The sequence below is a fragment of the Rhineura floridana genome, chromosome 6, assembly GCF_030035675.1.
Source record: "Rhineura floridana isolate rRhiFlo1 chromosome 6, rRhiFlo1.hap2, whole genome shotgun sequence".
Taxonomy (NCBI): Eukaryota; Metazoa; Chordata; class Lepidosauria; order Squamata; family Rhineuridae; genus Rhineura; species Rhineura floridana.
In genome coordinates, this window is record NC_084485.1 from 19,220,255 (window position 1) to 19,239,180 (window position 18,926).

The 18,926-nt window shown below is 43.6% G+C and overlaps 1 protein-coding gene across 2 annotated transcripts in view; it reads right to left on the minus strand.

The window, feature by feature from the left end:
* PHACTR3 (phosphatase and actin regulator 3) overlaps positions 1–18,926 on the minus strand; it is a 250,670-nt gene that overhangs the window by 108,456 nt on the left and 123,288 nt on the right. For both annotated transcript variants that reach the window (XM_061630261.1, XM_061630260.1), the window contains 2 exons: positions 17,788–18,035; positions 5,193–5,346 (listed from right to left, as the gene is read on the minus strand). In XM_061630261.1, coding sequence (XP_061486245.1) covers positions 5,193–5,346; positions 17,788–18,035 — 402 coding nt within the window. The remainder of the gene's footprint in view (positions 1–5,192; positions 5,347–17,787; positions 18,036–18,926) is intronic.

The following is an 18,926-nucleotide window of genomic DNA, read 5'->3' on the forward strand; positions in this document are numbered from 1 at the left end:
GATGGTGTTTTATCCCACCTGACTTTATCTCAAACAGAATGCTTTTCAGGTGAGGCAGGTTCACATAAAATCAACTGCTTATCATCGAATGAGATGAGACTAAGTGGAGTGCATCTATCTGTGAACAAACCCCGATTTGGATCTGATAAGAACATTTGATACCTGCAGAACCAGTGGTCAGATGCTACAGTCTGTGCTGGTTCCTCCTCTCACACCCAGACCACACAACAAATGGAGACATGCAAAATACCCCAATTATGGGAACAAGGAGGTTGGCAGAGTCCTCTCACCCCCATATCTGCACCCTTCACATTTAAGAGATTGTAGGAAGGAAGAAGGTTACAAATGAAATAAATTTGCTTCCACAACTTCCCCTCAAAATCTCATTTTCATTTTTTAAAATTACTGTTACTCTCCAAACAGCCTCTAAACAGCTTTCAGTGTGGCTGCCTCTGTTCTGCGGAGCAGCATTCCTGCTGACATATGACAGGTGCCCACAACTTGCACTTTCGGGAAACATTTGAAGGCATTTTTGTCCCAACAAGCCTTCCCAGCTGGACAAATAGGTCTCTGGCATGGGTGTCTACTCGATATGGGTTTTTTTTATCTGCTGCTATTTTCTGTATTGTTTTAAATTATTTTTAGCTGTTTTTATTGCATTTTGTACATCGTCTTGAGATGTGAGTAGAAGGCGACCAACAAATAAATATCTATTTATTTTCTGACATTTATATCCCACCTTTCTTCCACCATGGAACGCAAGGTGGTGTTATAGTGGGACCATCCAGAAGACCCATTGTGATTTCATGGTGTTAGTGTGATGTAATGCAATTGTTGCCTTTAGTGCCTATTTTTTTCTTCAGTCTTGGTGTTTGTCACAAGCCAGCTACATGCAAGAAGTTTCCTGGCAGCTTCCGACACAGTCTAACTACCTCTTATCTGTTGTTTATAGGTAGGAGGCATCTCAAGGCCAGTGGCCACATGCATTATCTGATTTGTCTAATTAGCCCAGTGATGTGGGGCTCATGACTGCCTGGGAAAGAACTCCGAGTCTCACAGGAAACCACCTTGTGCTGGGATGGGGATATCTGAGTGTGCTATGCTCCCGATCTATTGGCTGCTTTTCCCAGGCCCACTTATCTGTACATGGTCAAGACCACCTGTATAAGACTACCTGAAAGACCATCTTATCCCTTACATACTCAGTCGATCACTGCGCTCTGCAGGTGAGGGCCTCCTGCAGATACCATCTTATCAGGAGGTCCATTCTGCACAACATAGGAAATGGACCTTTAGTGTGGCGGCACCTACCCTGTGGAATTCCCTCCCTTTGAATATTAGGCAGGCGCCATCCCTGCTATCTTTTCGGCGCCTTTTGAAGACTTTCCTCTTTCAACAAGCGTTTTAGGTTGAGACCTATCCCAGTCTGCGTCTGTATTAGAATTGCTTCATATGTTTTTTAATAATGTTTTTAACCCTTTTTTAAAGTTGTTTTTTTTAAAAAAATGTTTTTAATGCTGTTTTGTTTTAATGTATTTTAAAATTTGTTTTTATGATGTTTTATAGTGTTTTTAGCGCTTTGTTTGCCGCCCAGGGTTCCTGCCGGGAGGAAGGGCGGGATACGAATTAAATAATAAATAAATAAATACATATTATAACCCAAACAGCTGGTGGGCAGCTTTGTCAACATATTTTGGCATAATGCATCATGGTCCGTGAGATTAAGAAGAGTATATAGAGAAGTGGAGAAGCTCTGTTTCTTTAGAACCTCAGCATAGATCAAAAGACGCTATGCACCAGACCCCACAGGAGCTTGTCCCTCACATTCTGAGGAGTTTCTGGTCATTGAAAGGACATGTCCTCAGAGAGTGAGGACCTCAACAGAGACCTGGTGCTGGTAAAGGGGCTGTGCACTAGTCATTAGGAATTGTCCATTGCCATGTTGAGGGGGTTCCGGGTTGAAGACACATAAGCTCTGTGGTTTTTTTTGGTTTTGCTTTGCTTTGTCCTTTATGTCCTCATTCTTCTTAATAAAACCAGTTTATTAAGGAATAGACCCAGTGTGCTTTATTGCCTTGTCCAAATCCTAAAAGAACCTCTGCTCCTGGCAGAACAGGTGTAAATGTGCCCCCCAGGTGGTCCCTCATCCAGGCACTGATCCAACCCAGACAGGCTGAGCGTCAGCAAAATGATGAACTCATGTGCCTTTAGACCAAACCCAAAACGAGGGCTGTCCTCCAGATGTTATTGGATCACAACTCCTATCATCCCTGACCATTGGATATGCTGGAACACTTTTAGTATATTTCATTTTCATTTCATTTTAATGGATTTTTATTGCATGTCGTTCTCCATTTAAATTCCTTTGGGACTTGCATTGAAGTGATGCATAAATTGAGTACATGTAACCTAATCTAATCTGGCTGAGTGTGATGAGAGTTGGAGTCCAACAATATCTGGAGAGCAGCGTGTTAGCTACCTCTGTTTTAAGCAGTCAAATATTCTGTAACTCAGTGGTTCCCAACCTTTATGAGCACAGGACCCCCTTTATAAGCTGAACATTGTTTGTGACCCCCTCCCCCCAGGGAGGCAGGCTGGCTGCCAGGAAGAAAGGGGGAAAGCTGCCTTTCTTTGCAGCCTTGCTTCTTTTTGCTTCACAAAAAGCCCTCTCCTCTCATTCTAAGTAAGGGCGTTGCCAGTAGCGGCAGTGCAAGGAGACGGGAATCAGTGATAGTAATCCCCTCTTCTTCCTGGTAGCTCCACCCTCAGCCTCCTTTGGCATCTGCCATGTATTTTATCGGCAGATGCCTGTCCTTAGTGTGCCTGAAAGACACTCTGGTGCTTCAGCAAAAGGCCTCCCCTCTCGTTTGGAGCAAGGGAGAGGTGTCATCTGCGGCGACAGTGGGAAGCAGACAGTGTAGAAGGAATGAAGACTTTAAAAAATAATAATAAATAATTCATTTCTTTACTGTTCACGGCCCCCTCTGGATTACTTCACGGCCCCCCTGGGGGTCCCGGCCCCCAGGTTGGGAACCACTGCTGTAACTATTATGTTTTGTAGTAGCCCTGATCCATCTCATGTTATGTGTGGACATTAGGCACCCGAACAGGGTTGAGGAGGAGAGGGGAGAAGGGGGTGCTGCAGACAGGGGGACCCTTATGTATGCAGTAAAATGCTGGATTAAAAAGAGATGGACGTCTCCAAAAGGTACCAAACTCCAAGAGACAGAAGGCTGCTTTCATTCTGCTATAGGAACCTGAACTCTTCTAGCAGTTTTCTATACATCGTTTTCTATACATACATTTCTATACATTAATTGCTACCTCTTCTGATCCTGCATTTTATGCAGCAGCTTCTCTTTTCCTTTCTTCTGCTCAATTTAATATCATAGATTTGTATGAAGGCATTATGATATTGACAGATTTATTTTCACTCCCTTTCCAAATGATCCCTAACATAGAGTTTTTCTTTTTCACAGCTGATGTAACAATATAATACATCTTCTCTTCATGCATTTATACAGTCTGTGGCCTTTCTACCTTCCTCCTGATCTGATATTTGAAAGCAGTCCAAATCCAAAACATTGTTGTGGCCCAAACCTCAGACAACCCCAGAGAGTGATTTTGATAACCATTGAAGAAGAGAGAGCACTATCCCAGATCTTGCCCATCCTACATCCACAACAGCAAAGTCTGAAGAAGAAGGGGATCTGAGCACCAAAAGATACTGTCTAGGACCTCATGGCAGGGCATAGCCATTCCAACATCAGTAAGTGGACCGATCACACCAAGCCAGCATCTAGCCAACAACTCAGACCCAGATCCAAAGTGGTAGGTGGTAAACTAAGAAGCATCACCAAAGCATGGGAATTGATGCCCGTCTAAGTTATCAAAAGATTTCAATTGTGAGATAAACCCAAAGCTAACGGCAATCACTGTGTGGTGTCTTTTTAAAGGTGAGTTCTGGTAGTTTCTCAATAGATACCTCACTTGTTCCAACTCCTGACTCAAACATTTACAAATCTAGGTTCTTGTTGGTCAGCTCAATTGCTCAACATTCTTTATTTAATGCCACATTCTGAGTTGCTGTAGACGACTTCCAATCTGTTGCTTGCTTCAGATTTGACTATGTATGAACTGCTGATCCACACTTCTTGGGACTCTCAGCACCTAGTACAACCAAGGTTAAACCTTCCCATCCCAAAGGCTAGGTCTTACCAAACTACAGCAGTTCTGAGCCCCCTTATCAGGAGTAGGACAATGACGAAGAATCAGATTTTCAAATCTATTCTTAACACACATTTCAGATTTGGAACTCAGATTTCAAACACAAAATAAATTCCTCCCCCCACCCAACCCCCCCCGCTTCGATTCTAGAATATGAAGGCACAAAGGGTAGAGAAGCTGGAAGAGCCTTTGATTTTCACCTATGAGTTTTGGGAATCTGGGAGTGAATCCTTGTACAATGATCGACAAGTTCCCCACACCTTGCCGCTGCACAGCCTTCACATTTGAACACAAGGGAAATGATGGCTTCAAGACCAGGTTTGTGACCACTGAGAATTTTTATGCAGAGTAAGAAATGGATAAAATGCACATGTAGCACCCCTGAGGCCAAGTTAACAGCTGGAAGTTCCATCCTCCCCAGTCTTAAGCCCTATTCAGGCATTAATGCTCTCATGTTTGCCAACACAGGAGCAGGTAACAGGGACATACCAAGTGACCTCAACCCCTAGTCTTCATATGAAGAGTGTGACCATCTGAGCCTTTGCATGTATAGTGGTATTCTTACTGAGTGCCTTTTACTGAGTAAGTCCATTAGTCTGCCTAGCTCAGCACTGTCTACACTGACTGGCAGTGACTCTCTGGAGTTTCCAACAGGCGTCTCTCCCAGCCCTATCTGGAGATTTGGGGGATTGAACCTGGGGCCTTCTGCATGCAAGGCTGATGCTCAACCGATGACCTATAGACCTTCCTCACAACCTGGAACCCCAAATACACAGAGTTTGGGTTGAGTGGAAGCCCTTGCATATGAAGCTGCACATGTGAAGGCACCATCATAACAAATGGTCATGTTCTTCACATGAAGACTAGGGGGTGAGGCTACTTAGAGCATCCTTGTTTCCTGCTACCATGTTGATGAACATTGGAGCATTAAACCCTAATAGAGCTTTACTCTATACTGGACTTACTTGGAAAGTTTCATTTCAATTTGCTGCCGGATTTCCTGTCTCTCTTCATCAGTCCTCCTGGGGAAAATGTTCCTGTCTTCCAGCTCCTGTTTGCTTGGCCTGTTCCGCAATTTCACTGCCAGCAACTCTTTCTTGCATTTTCTTGGCAAAGTACCTGAAGCATACATTGAAAAACAAGAAGAACGTGTCAGGGAAGCTGTTGCTAAAATAGGCAAAGGGACATCACTTATTGGATCAAGTTCTTTTGTGAATCAGAAATGAAAGATCTGCAGGGATCTTTTGCGGGCAGAACTTGGGGCCCTTCCTTGGAGGGAGGGTGATGACTAGATAGGAAGGACCAAAAGAGGACACCCGTGTGATGCCAAAGAGTGTGCATTGACAACTTTTTAACTTGGCCCAATGCATTTATAGTCTTGTGGTTCTTCTTCAGGTGCAGCTCATCAGTAAAGCTATATATAAGCCATTTAGCAAACTGAATGAGTTGATGTGAACTTTTACAATTGACAACTGTCTAGTCAATGTATTGCCACTTGGCTTGTACATAATTTTACTCCAATCATTGCCCCAAGAGAAGAGTCACAAAATGTGAAAGTGGTTAGGTTGTTGAGATCTCCTCACTCTTCTTCCCCGGGGAGAAGTACCCTATGTGGTTGGCCCACCCATGTGATTCCAGCTTCCAAATGTTAACTCTGCAAGTATGCCCCCCCCAAAAAATGCAAAGTGACATCCACACTGTTGTAGTTGTTGAGAGTAAAGCACCATTGCTTGTAACAAGTAAACTGAATCGTATGTATGTACATGACTTTATTTCCCAGCAGTAATAAATTTTAAGTTTCTTTATTCTTTCAACCACCAGTCTTACCAGACTATTCATTTCTGCACTCCACTGCTACATATATTGATTCCAATAGGACATGAACCTAATTCACTAAAGATGTGGAAAGTTCTGAATGAAGAATAAAATGGCTCAGGCAGGCATTAACGGGTGAGCCTTGATCCCAAAACTACAACCAGAATATCTCATCTGAAGCAGAATATGTGTCAGCTGCCCAAGCATGCCAGTAAATGGCTATGTCAGTTGCTGGGGGATCTAGAGATGGACCAAAGCCCATACAGATCCTAGAAGACAACCAGAGATACATAAGGCTCTCACACACTATAATCAGCACGTGCACCAAGTATATCAATGTGAAATGCCACCTGTTGAGAGATATGAGATTGACACTTAGATGGAGTATTGCCCAACAGGGGGCAAGATTGCAGATATTCTCACTAAGCCACTTTCCAGAGACCACTTTCAACTTCTGTGAGAGAAGATTAATCTAGTGGACACTTTGTTAAGAAAGGGTGTTGGGAGTAAAACACCAATGCTTGTAATAAGTAAGCTTAACCAATGGGGAGTGACAGACAAAAAGACAATCTATTCTTCCCTTGCCAATTTCTTCTTTAAAAGTAACCACTTGTTCATTTTTCTCAGGCTTTACTTTCTTCTTTCCTCTTTCCTTCTAGCCCATTAGAGTTAGCGTATGTGCGTGCTACCCTCATGACTCCATAATGGCCACATGTACGTCTATAGTCAGAATGACTTTATTTCCCAGTAGTAATAAATTTTAAGTTTCTTTATTCTTTCAACTACCAGTCTTACCAGACTATTAATTCCTGCATTCCACTGTTATATATACCTAACTCCAACAGCAGTAACCTATAGGCCTCATTTGCACATAATGCTAAGTCATGGTTAAAGCTGAGGCATCTTGCAGAAAATCACTCAAGCCATGGCTTGTTAGATCACAGCATAGTTCCTCGTACTGCCACACTTTTGAATTTTCAGTCGCTGTTCACATCTGCTTCTATAGCTTTTGGGCGGTGATGGCCTCTTAACCATAGTTAAGGAGGAGAGCTGGGATCACACATAATGGTAAGCTAAGGTTAAAGCTAACCAAGGTTGGTTAACTTCCACGTTTCATTTGTGGTTTAAAAAACATAGTTAAGCCACAAGGCTGGGTTCTGACAATCAACTTTAACTATGTTTAACTAAATCATATCTAAGTGTTATGTGCAAACCAGGCTAATGTGGGACCTTTTTATGTTAAATTAAGTTTGCTGACTGAAGCTGAGTCTTAAGACAATGGATGTAATTAGGTAAACATGGTGGAGTTGAAATGTCACGCTCTCTCCCTGGGACATTGCAGCCATAAGATCATGAGAAAAGTCCTGCTTATCCAGCATCCTGTTCTCACAGTAGGCAACCAGATGCCAATACAGGAAGCCCACAAGCAGGTGCAACAGCGCTGTCTCCACTTGTGATTCCCAGCAACTGGTATTCAGTGGCATGCTGCTTCTGACAACAGAGGTAGAAAAACCTGCATGTAAAAGGCAGGCTCATTCTTAAACAAATCAATCAATTGGATGACAAATTCCAGAGAGGTTGTCAGTTTCCTTACCTTCCTTTCTGTGGCATTTAAAAAAAACACACCTCCAACTCATGTAAGAAAAGAGTAAGACAGTGGCATTTCTAATTTTGATTTCAGGCACAAACTGCCTGAGAACAGTCTTGCCTTGGGGTGCTCCTGGATCTGCAGCTGGACCTAAAATCAATGTGTTTGGTTTAGAAAGAAGCTCAAAGCTGTTTGTCTAATTTGTGTCCATATCAGGTGTTTCAAAAGAGTCTTAGTAAGGAAGAACAAGGGTGATGTCACCCCAATTTCAGTTATCATGGCTAGAGGGAGGTATAGCCATGGGGAGGTGGTAAACTACCATAGAAGACAAGGGCAAGGCTATCTACGCCTTGTTCCTTGCACCCACTCCTCTAATGGACAGGTTCCTCATTGCTCATCTGCTCTGCCCACTGGTCTGTGTGTGCTATTGTTTGATGCCAGATCAGTACACAATAAGACCACACTCATCCATGATTTGATCATGTATGAAGGTGCCAATTTGATGTGCATTACCAAGACCTGGGTGGGTGAGCTGGGAGGAGTTGCTCTGACCCAGCTTTGCCCACCCGGATACTCGGTGCAACACCAGCACAGGCTGCAGGGATGGGGGGAGGAGTTGCTGTGGTCTACAGAACTTCCATCTCTGTCACCAGGAAACCATTCTGTCTTGGAGCTGGCTGCAAGGGCCTGTACCTGGTGTTGGGCCAAGGAGACAGTAAACTAGAGTTGCTGCTGGTATTCCATCCACCCTGCTGACCAGCACCTTCTCTGACTGAGCTGGTGGAGGCTGTCTCAGCTGTGGTATTGGAGGAGCCCAGAATGATAGTCCTGGATGATTTCAATGTCCATGCTGAGGCTGCCTCTAGTGTTCCAGCTTGGGCCTTCATGGCTTCCATGATGACCAAGGGACTGTCTCAAGTTGTCACCGGCCCAACGCATAGGTCAGGGCACACCCTTGATTTGGTTTTTGTTCCAGATGGAGAAAGGGGTGGTCTGGAGATAGAGGTGGTGGATGTCACCCCATTGTCATGGTCAGACCACATCGTGGTGAAGTTACAGCTCCGATCCTCCCCTGCAGGAGTGGTGGACAGATTAAGATGGTCCACCCCTCAAGACTAATGAAATCCACAGGATTCCTGAATGCCCTGGGGGAGTTCCCAGTAGATAGAGCAGGTAACCCTGCTGAAGCCCTTGTCATGCTGTGGAACAGCAAGATACTTCAGGCTCTTGACCCGGTTGCCCCTGAGTTCCCCCTCTGGCACTGTGGAGTCCGGTTTTCACCTTGGTACACCAGTGAGCTAAGGGCAATGAAACAGGCTGGACTGCTAGAGTGCAAGGGGTGAAAGACATGCTGTGAAACTGATTGGGCACGAATCGAACATCATAACCATACCTACTGTGCGGTGGTGAGGGCAGCAAAGGCCCACTTCTCTGCCACCATCACATCCTTCAGTAGCCCTCCAGTGGAGCTTTTCCATATCGTTAGGGGTCTCTTGACATCAACTCCAGGAAATGTAGTTTTAGATCCTTTGGAGGCCCAGTATGAATTGTTTGCAAGGAACTTTGAGGATAAAGTTGCTCACCTCTGTAGAAATCTTAAAGCCTCATTCACATCTACTATAGTCCCCAGTGAGGTGTCCAGTGCAATGTCTGCTGCAACTTCTTGGGATTGGTTTCAGCTGATGCGGCCTGATGACGTAGATAAGGTGCTTGCAACAATGCAGCCAGCAATGTGTCCTCTTGACCCTTGCCGTTCTTGGCTTATTACAGTGTGCTTAGGGGGTTTGACTGAATGGATCCAGGGTGCGGTAAACACATAGTTGCTGGAGGGAGTGGTTCTGGCTGCCCTGAAAGAAGCAGTGATCCAACTGATCCTGAAAAAGCCCACCCTGGACCCATTGGTTTGTGACAACTACTGCTCAGTCACAAATACCCACTTTTTAAGGAAAGTGATTGAGAGGGTTGTGGTGCAGCAATTGCAAGTACTCTTAGATGAAACAGATTATCTTGACCCATTCCTATCTGGGTTCGGGCCTGGTTATGAGACTGAATCAGCCTTGGTCGCCCTGATGGATGACCTTTATCAGGAGGACAGGGGAGTGTGACCCTGTTATTCTTACTTGATCTCTCAGCGGCTTTTGATACCATTGACCATGGTATCCTTCTGGGCTGACTTGGTGAGATGAATATCAGAGGTACTGTTTTACAGTGGTTCCAATCCTATCTCCAGGGTCATTTTCAGAGAATAGCATGGGTGATTGTCTTTCAGCCCCCTGGCAGTTGTGCTGTGGGGTGCCGCAGGGTACCATCTTGTCCCCCATGATGCTTAGCATCTATATGAAGCCTTTGGGAGTAGTCATCAGGAGATTCGGGCTAAGGTGTCAGCAGTACGCTGAAGATACCCAGCTCTATTTCTCTATAACATCTATATCGGGAGAGACTGTGCAAGCCCTGAACCGCTGCCTGGACTCTGTGGTGGGCTGGATAAGGACTATAAACTGACTCTCAATCCTAGCAAGACAGAGATGCTGTGGGTTGGTGGTTCCCGAGTTTGGATAATTGGTCAGTTGCCTGCTTTGAATGGGATCGTACTCCCTCTGTGTTGCGCTGTGTGTAATTGCATTGCTTAATTTCATTTAAAAGCAGCACAACAGCAAGCAGAGAGTAACAGCAGATGTTGAAATGCGAGTGTGCCAGCATGTGCGTGCGTTCGCCTAAGAAAGCAGGCTTTTACCCTGCATCAGCATCACTGAGACTTAGTAAAATAAGAAAAGCTACTTTATTTATAGAAATACATAGTAGATAGAAAAACATAGCTAGTTCTAACTAACTAAGTTGGAGGCGTAACGCCCAGGTGCGGGAGTTAGCCCCATGCTAGGAGAGAGCAGAGACAAAGGGATATCTCCTCTCTCCCGGACAGTCAGAGAAGGAAGAGGTAGAAAGGGCGGAAGGAGGAGGGGCAGGTAAGCTTCCCTAAAGACGTAACAGTCTAGCAACAGAAGGAAGTCAGTCAGAGCATCACAGGTAAAGGTAAACAAGCCTTTCCATCTGGAGGACCCTAGCTCTATCTCCCTTCTGGAGCATAAACAAAATAATAAAACAGGAGTTGCTCTTGCCCCACTTCCAACACTCTGAAAGAGAAGGTCTGTAGTCTGAGGGTGCTCCTGTATCCATCTTTGTCACTACAGGTGACCTCAGTGGCAAGGAATGCCTTTTACCAGCTTTGGATGGTAAGACAGCTGCGGCCATTTCTGGACCGGGATAGCCTGACCACAGTTGTCCACGCACTGGTAACCTCCAGGCTGGATTACTATAATGCACTGTATGTGCGGCTGCCCTTGGGGTTGGTCTGGAAGCTGCAGCTGGTGCAAAATGTGGCAGCAAGACTGCTCACTGGGGCAGGGTATTGTCACCCCGCTGCTGAAAGAATTGCACTGGCTACCTATTAGCTACTGGGCTAAGTTCAAGGTTCTAGTTTTGGTGTACAAAGCCCTATACAGTTTGGGACCAGGATACCTGAAAGACCATCTTACCCCTTATATACCCAGTCGATCACTGTGCTCTGCAGGTGAGGACCTCCTGCAGATACATCTTATCAGGAGGTCCATTCTACACAAGACAGGAAGCAGACCTTTAGTGTGGTGGCACCTACCCTGTGGAATCCCCGCCCCTTAAATATTAGACAGGTGCCATCTCTGTTATCTTTTCGGTGACTACTGAAGACCTTCCTCTTTCAACAAGTCTTTTAAGTAGAGACCTTATCCCAGTCTGCGTCTGTGTTGGAATTGCTTTTTAATATGCCTTTAAAGCTTTTTTTAAACAATGTTTTTAAGGATGTTTTGTTTTAATATATATTAAAGTCTATTTTTATGATGTTTTAAAGTGTTCTTAGTGTTTTTGTTTGCCGCCCTGGGCTCCTACTGGGGGGAAGAATGGGATATAAATTGGATAAATAAATAAATATAAATAAATAAATTAAATGGCAGGGGAACTGGGAGAGGGGGATCTGGATAAGAATGCCCCCAAAGAATGTCCCTTTCTCTGAACCCTCCAAAGTTCAACTTAAAATATAAGCCCAAAGACATGTCAGTACAACTTCCATCCAAAAGTGTCCTGCAAGCAAGTCCCAATGTCTGAACTTCTCAGGCAGAAATCAACAGTGGCAGGGACAGGCAGAGCCCCATAGCAGGCTGTTTTCCTCACATATAATACATGGGCCACATACTTCCTCTTATAAGAGGTTTAGACAAATTCATGGAAATAATGCTTTCAGTGGATATTAGCCTTGATGGCGATGCACTGCCTCCACAGTTGGAGGCAGTGTGCTTTGAAACACCAGTTGCTGGAAACTGCAGAAGGGGAGAGTGCTTTTGTGCTCAGGTCCTGCTTGTGGGCTTCCAATGGGCATCTGGTTGGCCACTGTGAAGATAGGATACTGGATCAGATGGGCCATTAGCCTGATCCAGCAGGCTCTTATGTTTTTATAAGAGGATTAGGCTCTTCTTAAATATGTCCTAAATACATCTTCATATCATAAAAGATTCCTCCCAGAAAGGACCTTGGAAAAAACCATCTGAAGATCCAGCATCATTGCACCACATGTTCTGAAATATCAGGTAAGGTTGTTTCTATGAATGTCCAATTAATGTAGTGCCACTCAGCATCTAGAATGAAAAGTGTATCACGCACAGAGATGTACAAACATGCACGGGGAAAGTCGTGATGGCTGTGATCCATCTAAGCCCCTGTGAGGTTATCATCATCTCCTTTCTCTCCCCTTTGGTTTAATTAATGAATCCCTACACCTTATAGTTGCGATAATCATCATGAGGTCTGCCAAATCTTGTATGAGCAGCAAGTACGGCAAATTATTCACATCTACCACTTAATTAAAACTCTTCTTATATATATACACTCATACACTGCAGTTTTGCAGAGGTTCATGGAATATGTGTAAATAATTTGCCAATGCTCCAGCGCATTTGCTCATAGTTCACAATTGTTCACTGAACCCAGAATTGTTCACTGAACCCAAACACACATAAACACACACACACATGCTTGTTATCTTAATATATGTCAGGGCCATGTTAGGGTGCTCCCAACCCTGGGTCCATGAGGGCAATTGCTTGAGCTAGGGGTTGAGGTAAGAGATGCAACTGGGACCAGGGTAAGGGTATGGGCTGGAGTTTCCCTGGTAGAAAATACTGCTTTGTTGACCAGACAATGACAGAAGACCAAGCTTGTAGCATTTATAATATCTGGTCTGGCCAATCCAGAGGCTTCATGTTGCTTGCCAGTCATGTTATGCATCCTGTTCCTTCTTGTGACCCAAGTAACTCATTGGGCAAGATCCCAGTCTTAAACAAAAAAGTCCCTGGTCCATTCATGCTGATATGCCCTGACAAAGTGAACTTGCATCTGTTCATTTTTCATTAAAGAGTAATTCACATCAGGATCTACTTCTAGGAGAAGCATTTTTTTTTATTCTATTGTATCTTCACAAATTAAATTAGTCCTCATGTAATCACTTCATGTTTGTATTGGCTTCATATTATACCAGAAGCAGCTATTTTACATAATTACAACTGATCATATTGATCAGGAATGGGGAACCTGTGGCTTTCCTAATGTTGCTGGACTACAACAGTTGAAAATGAAAAAACTGGGCAAAGTAATGCGCTAACTCAGATATTATATAGGTCACAGGTAGGTCACAGGTAGGCATATAATGGGATAAAAGAACAGAGGGATGGAGAGAGAGCAAGTCCATGGAAGATTTTGAAAGTAAGGGCAAGGAGTTTGTGCTGGATTCAGGAGCAGTTGGGAAGCCAAAGTTGGGATTAAATGAGGAGCTATGAATGAGGTGAATTATTTTAGCCACAGAGTGGTAGAGATAGGTGAAGAGTTCTAAGGTGAGACAGTGAAAGAGAGAAGAACACTGTGGCAATCAAAACAAGAAATGTCCAGGTGTCAACCACAGGTTTTGCTGAGGAGAAAAAGAAGAGGAGCCTTATTTTTGTAATGATGTAAAGGGAGAAGCAAGATGATTGGGCAATGGACTTAAGTTGAAGAGAAAATAAATACTATTAGTGTTACAGCTGGGTGGATGGTTAAATGCTGATGGATAAGGAAAGTGAATGAGGAGAGGAGAGCTTGGGAGGCAGTGGCAGCTGGTGGCACCATGTCAGTGGGCAGTGGAATTCGATCTGGGTTTTAGTCCAACCTTTCAAGGAGCTGTTCAATGTGCTTCAGCGGATTCCACTGCCCTATTGATTGACATAGAGCCATCAGCCGCCATTGTTGGGAGGAAAGGAGAGAAGTTCAGTCATAGGCATGCTGGGACTGAAATGACAAAGAATCCAAGTGGATATCAGAGGGACACTTGAAGCTGTGGGGCTGGAAGGAGGGAGAAAGTTCTGGGGTGAAGAGCTAGAGCTGGGCATCGTCAGCATATAGGTAATACTAAAAGTAGTGCATTGTGATGGGGTCACTCAAGAACACTGTGTAAAGAAAGAAGAACAGAGAACCAAGAACAGAGCCCTGACAGATCCCAGCAGAAAGAGGGAAAAGAGAGGAAGAGCTTGCCTGGATGGAAGCTTTGGAAAAGAACTTGCTGAAGGCAAGAGTCATGGAGACCTAGGGTGTGATGTGAGTCAAGCAAGTAAAAGTCATCAACCGCACCATGAGCAGCAAACAGAACCAAATAGAGGACTTTGGATTTGGCAGTGAGGAGGCTGTCAGTGATTTTGGTGGGGGCATTTTCAGCAGAATGCTGATAGTGGAAGCCAGATTGGAGGGGATCAAGGACAAAGTCAGTCTGGAGAAGACAAAGGCAAAACAGCAGAATTCAACATGAAGACTTAGCATGTGGATGGGACCCCAAATATTACGGCTGATGCTTCTTCTCAGAAAAAAACTTGTGGGTCATGGGGATGAAAGGGGTCAGTCTTTCATCCTCCCCAATGTTAGACTGAAAATACCACACAGTGCACGCCTGTGATGATCAGTAGAAAACATGGAGGATATAAGACAAAATTAACTGTAGATTATTTTAAATATGCATTAACGAGCTGTGATTTGGTTGTTTGATTTGTTGAATGTTTTTAACATGTTTCTTTGGGATGGACATTCAAAATTCTATTAATTGGGATTCTAAGCTGGCATTTTATTGGAAACTTGCACCTGAGCAATTACCAAAAGTAGCAGTCTTGGAATCCATGATGAAAACCCCTTTTTAGAATCTTGAAAGGGGGAAAATGTAGTTGTTAGTCAGGAAGTGACAACTGAAGAGGGCTATAATGGAAAGTAGGAAGAAGAAAGATGGAAGACTAAGGGTTAGATAATAATAGGTGTTTATGTTCAAGGTAATAGCTGGAATTACTACAGTAAAAGCTATAGAAATGGTTAGTATAAAATCTTCCATAGTCTTCTAGTGTGTCAAATTGTCAGGAAAGAAAAAGGCCCTTTTAACCCTCTTGATAATGCTTGGTTTTCAACCTCAGTTGGGCTGGGCTGGGGATGAAGGCAAAAGGATGGAGATATGGGGCTCCTTCTTTGGATGGCTTTGGTTGCCCCTTGGTGTGCAGCTTGGGAATAGGGTAGATTGTGGAGGCTAAACAACCACATTCAGGCTCCTTGGCTCAAAAAGAAGGGATGTAGCTCAGTGGCAGAGTATCTGCTTTGCATGCAGAATGTCCCAGGTTCAATCCACGGGCATCTCCAGGAAAGGCTGGGAGGGCTGACAGTCTGTAGTCAGTACTGAGCTAGATGGGTCCATGGTCTGACTTGCTATAAGGTAGCTTCCTATGTTCCCAAAAGTAAAGTTGCAATCTGAGACACTAGGAAGTACGTCTTATTGAATCGAATGGGACATACCTCTGCGTAAACGTCATGAGGATTGCACTGGAAATGCATTTTTACTATTCATTTTAATTAATGCTGGGGTGAATTCTGATCCCGCATTTTCTTTCTCCCAGCCTCCCAGCTGTGTCTCCATCTGGGACCAGATTCATCTGGAAGAAAATGCATGGAGGCTGCAGAGAGAGGTGCATGAGGTTTTGATTCCCCACCCACCCCCTTTAATCCTGCACTTTTAAAGATACCTTTTCTAGTTCTGGAAGGCTGTAGAGAAAGCCACATGGTGACCACACAAGGTGGGTTTTTTCTTAATGTAGAGAGAAAAGAAAAACATCCCCCTCAGCCAAGCCATTGCCCGAAACTTAGGTAAGCTCAAAAACCTTAGGAAAAATTGTCCCACCCCAATTGGGGGGAGTATCATTTTCCCCCTTCTCCCTATAAATGATCAAAGAAAGCTGGACCAAAAGTTCACCCTACCACTAGTTTTAATTCTAAGTTCATTTTACCAATAATAATTTTAGTAGTGTTTTTCATTTGGATGTCTCATTGGTTTTTGGGGGCTTGTATGTGTTTGTTCTTAAAAATAAATGTAGTTTTTTTTAAAAAAAAATGGTTAAAGTATCTTCTTAACCTTCCACATTGACTCCAATGAGGTGACAGAAAGAGGGTTGTTCTTTAATGAAGGACTTTAGTAGAAGTCATGATGAATTTGAGACTGCATTACTCAGAGGCACAGTTAAACAAAGTGTCTGAGGAGTGGCAGTAAAACAGAGGAAGAGACAGAGAGTTATGATGATGATGATGATGATTGATTGTGATTTATTACATTTATACCCCGCCTTTCTTTTCATGATAGAAATCCAAGGCAGCTAGTTGGCAGGGTAGGGGGTCAGTGAATTGCTCTACTGGATCTGTTGCTGGTCACAGCAGACAGTGAGGTGCTGCTGTCCATTCCACAACACGAATGATCAACATGGGCACTGGAATCACCAAGCATCAGTGGGAGAGCATCTGCCATCATGCAAAAGGTCCCAGGTTCAATCTGGCATCTCCAGGTAGGCCTGAAACCCCAGAGATCTGCTGCCAGTCAGTATAGACTGGGGGTTCCCAGACTGTGGTCTGTTGACCACCAGTGGCCTGCAAGCTTCATTCAGGTGGTCTACGGTGTGTCTATGTTAAATATTCATACTGATTTTTAATTGTATTTTATTGCTTTCCCCCCTTGTATTTGTAATACAATAAAATGCAATATATAAGAAATTTAAAAAATTAAACCAGAACTATCACCAGAAGCTAAAATGATGAAACTGAGGTTATCAAACTTTGGAGATGTAATGAGAAGACATGATTAACTAGAAAAGACAAAAATGCTGGGGAAAACAGAAGGGAGTAGAAAAAGTGGAAGGCCAAACAAGAGATGGATTAATTCCATAAAGGAAACCACAGACCTGAACTTATAAGGTCTGAACAGGGTGGTTCATGACAGTTGCTATTGGAGGTCACCAAATCATAGGGTTGCCATAAGTCGTAGTCGACTTGAAGGCACAAAACAACAACAAAGAAGCAATAAAAATACAATTAAAAATCATACAGAATCTAACACAGCACAATACAATTGCTACAAGAGGCAGAAAAATGATTAAGTGGTCCGCTAAGACCATCAGCAATTTTCAAGTGGTCCACAGAGAAAAAAAGATTTGGGAACCACTGGTATAGACAACACTGAGCTAGATAGACCAATGGTCTGATTTAGGATAAGGCAGCTTCCTATGATCCTAAGGAGCAAAATGGGAAATATTGTCCAAGAGGCATCAAACTTTGAAACGAAGGGTGGCATATAGAAGAGTAACATGGAAATGCAAAGAGAGTGGACTCCAACACAATGGACTTCACAGGGAGAAAAGCCAAGGGACAGAGAATGGGTAGGCAGAATTAGCAGATTTGGAAAGGTCAGCATCAACACCATGACCTCCAGGAATTTTGTAATACACATGCATGGATGAACCAGCCTAGTGGATCTGCCCTTCAGAATCAGATACTATCATAAGACAGGCAGTGTTGGACAGTGGTTAGAGTGTTGGACTAGAACCTAAGAGACCAGGGTTCAAATCCCCCTCGGTCACGAAGCTCACTGGGTGACCTTGGGCCAGCCACTGTCTCTCAGCTTAACCTACCTTATAGGGTTGTTGCGAGGATAAAATTGGGAGTGGGAGAACCATGTCTGCATGCCATCTTGAGCTCTTTGGAGGGAAGGTAGGATAAAAATAAAATAATATTCAAAAAATGGCTTTTGTTACCAGAAATTATGGAGTCGTTCAAGACCTCTTCATCCTGATAGAAAACAGAGTCATCCTTGATTTCAGAGTTCATAATCAGGTTCTCTTTGTTCTCATCTGACTCCTTAACAGAATTCCGCTTGTTCTCCGGATCACTACTGTAGCTCACCGAAGTCTCTTTCTCTTTGCTGTGTTCAATGCTGGATGTTCTCGATGGGCGGATGTCCATTCGCTTCTTGGGAGACCCTTTGATTTCTCTTCCATGAAAGCTGGGGTTGAAATGCAGATAACATGAGATCAGACTAGGGATCAGTAACTTCCTACCACCATAGGAAGGGAATCAATGTCTCAAACATTGCTCTATGCATTGCTCTGCTGAGGGTTATGGTGGAGTTGCAATGGGATTACATTGTTCAAGGTGGGAAAGCCAAGACCTCAATATCTTTCACAAGGTGAAGGCACAAAAGGGCAATGACTGACACTTTGTTTTGAAATATGTTAATGCGGTGTGCCAGGTTGACCTTTTCAAATACTAGAGTGTGTGCTTCTAATGGAAGACAGAGTTCAGATGAAACATCACCATTTGGGTAGTTTATCACTTTATGAAAGATTAAAAGTGTGCAAGAGAAGCACAACATTATAAACACTGAGAAAGTTTTGGCTTGTTTAGACATTGATAAGGAGCCGGTTCCATTCCTGCTCATCATACATTTAATGTACTCTACGGCACACAAAAATGTCACAGATCTCTGCAAGCATAATAAACTAATTTGTGCTCTCTCCTCCTCCTCCTCCTGTTTCCATGGGGCATCAGTGCACAATTCACGTCTATGTGCATATCCTTGTGGATAAGCCTATGTGGCACACCGCATTAAGTGTAGGGAGAGGGCCTTCTCAGTTGTGGCCCCCAAATTATTGAAATGTTTTGCTGACGAGGTGCACCTGGCGCCATCACTGTTATCTTTCCGGCACTAGGTCAAGACTTTCCTCTTCTCCCAGACATTTTAGCATGTGTTTTTAAATTGTTTTAAATGTTTAAATTGTGTTTTAAATTGTTTTTAAAAGATGTGTTTTAAATTTGTATATTTGTTTTTAATGTTTTTAGGTACTGTAAACTGCCCAGAGAGCCTCGGCTATGGGGCGGTATATAAATACAATAA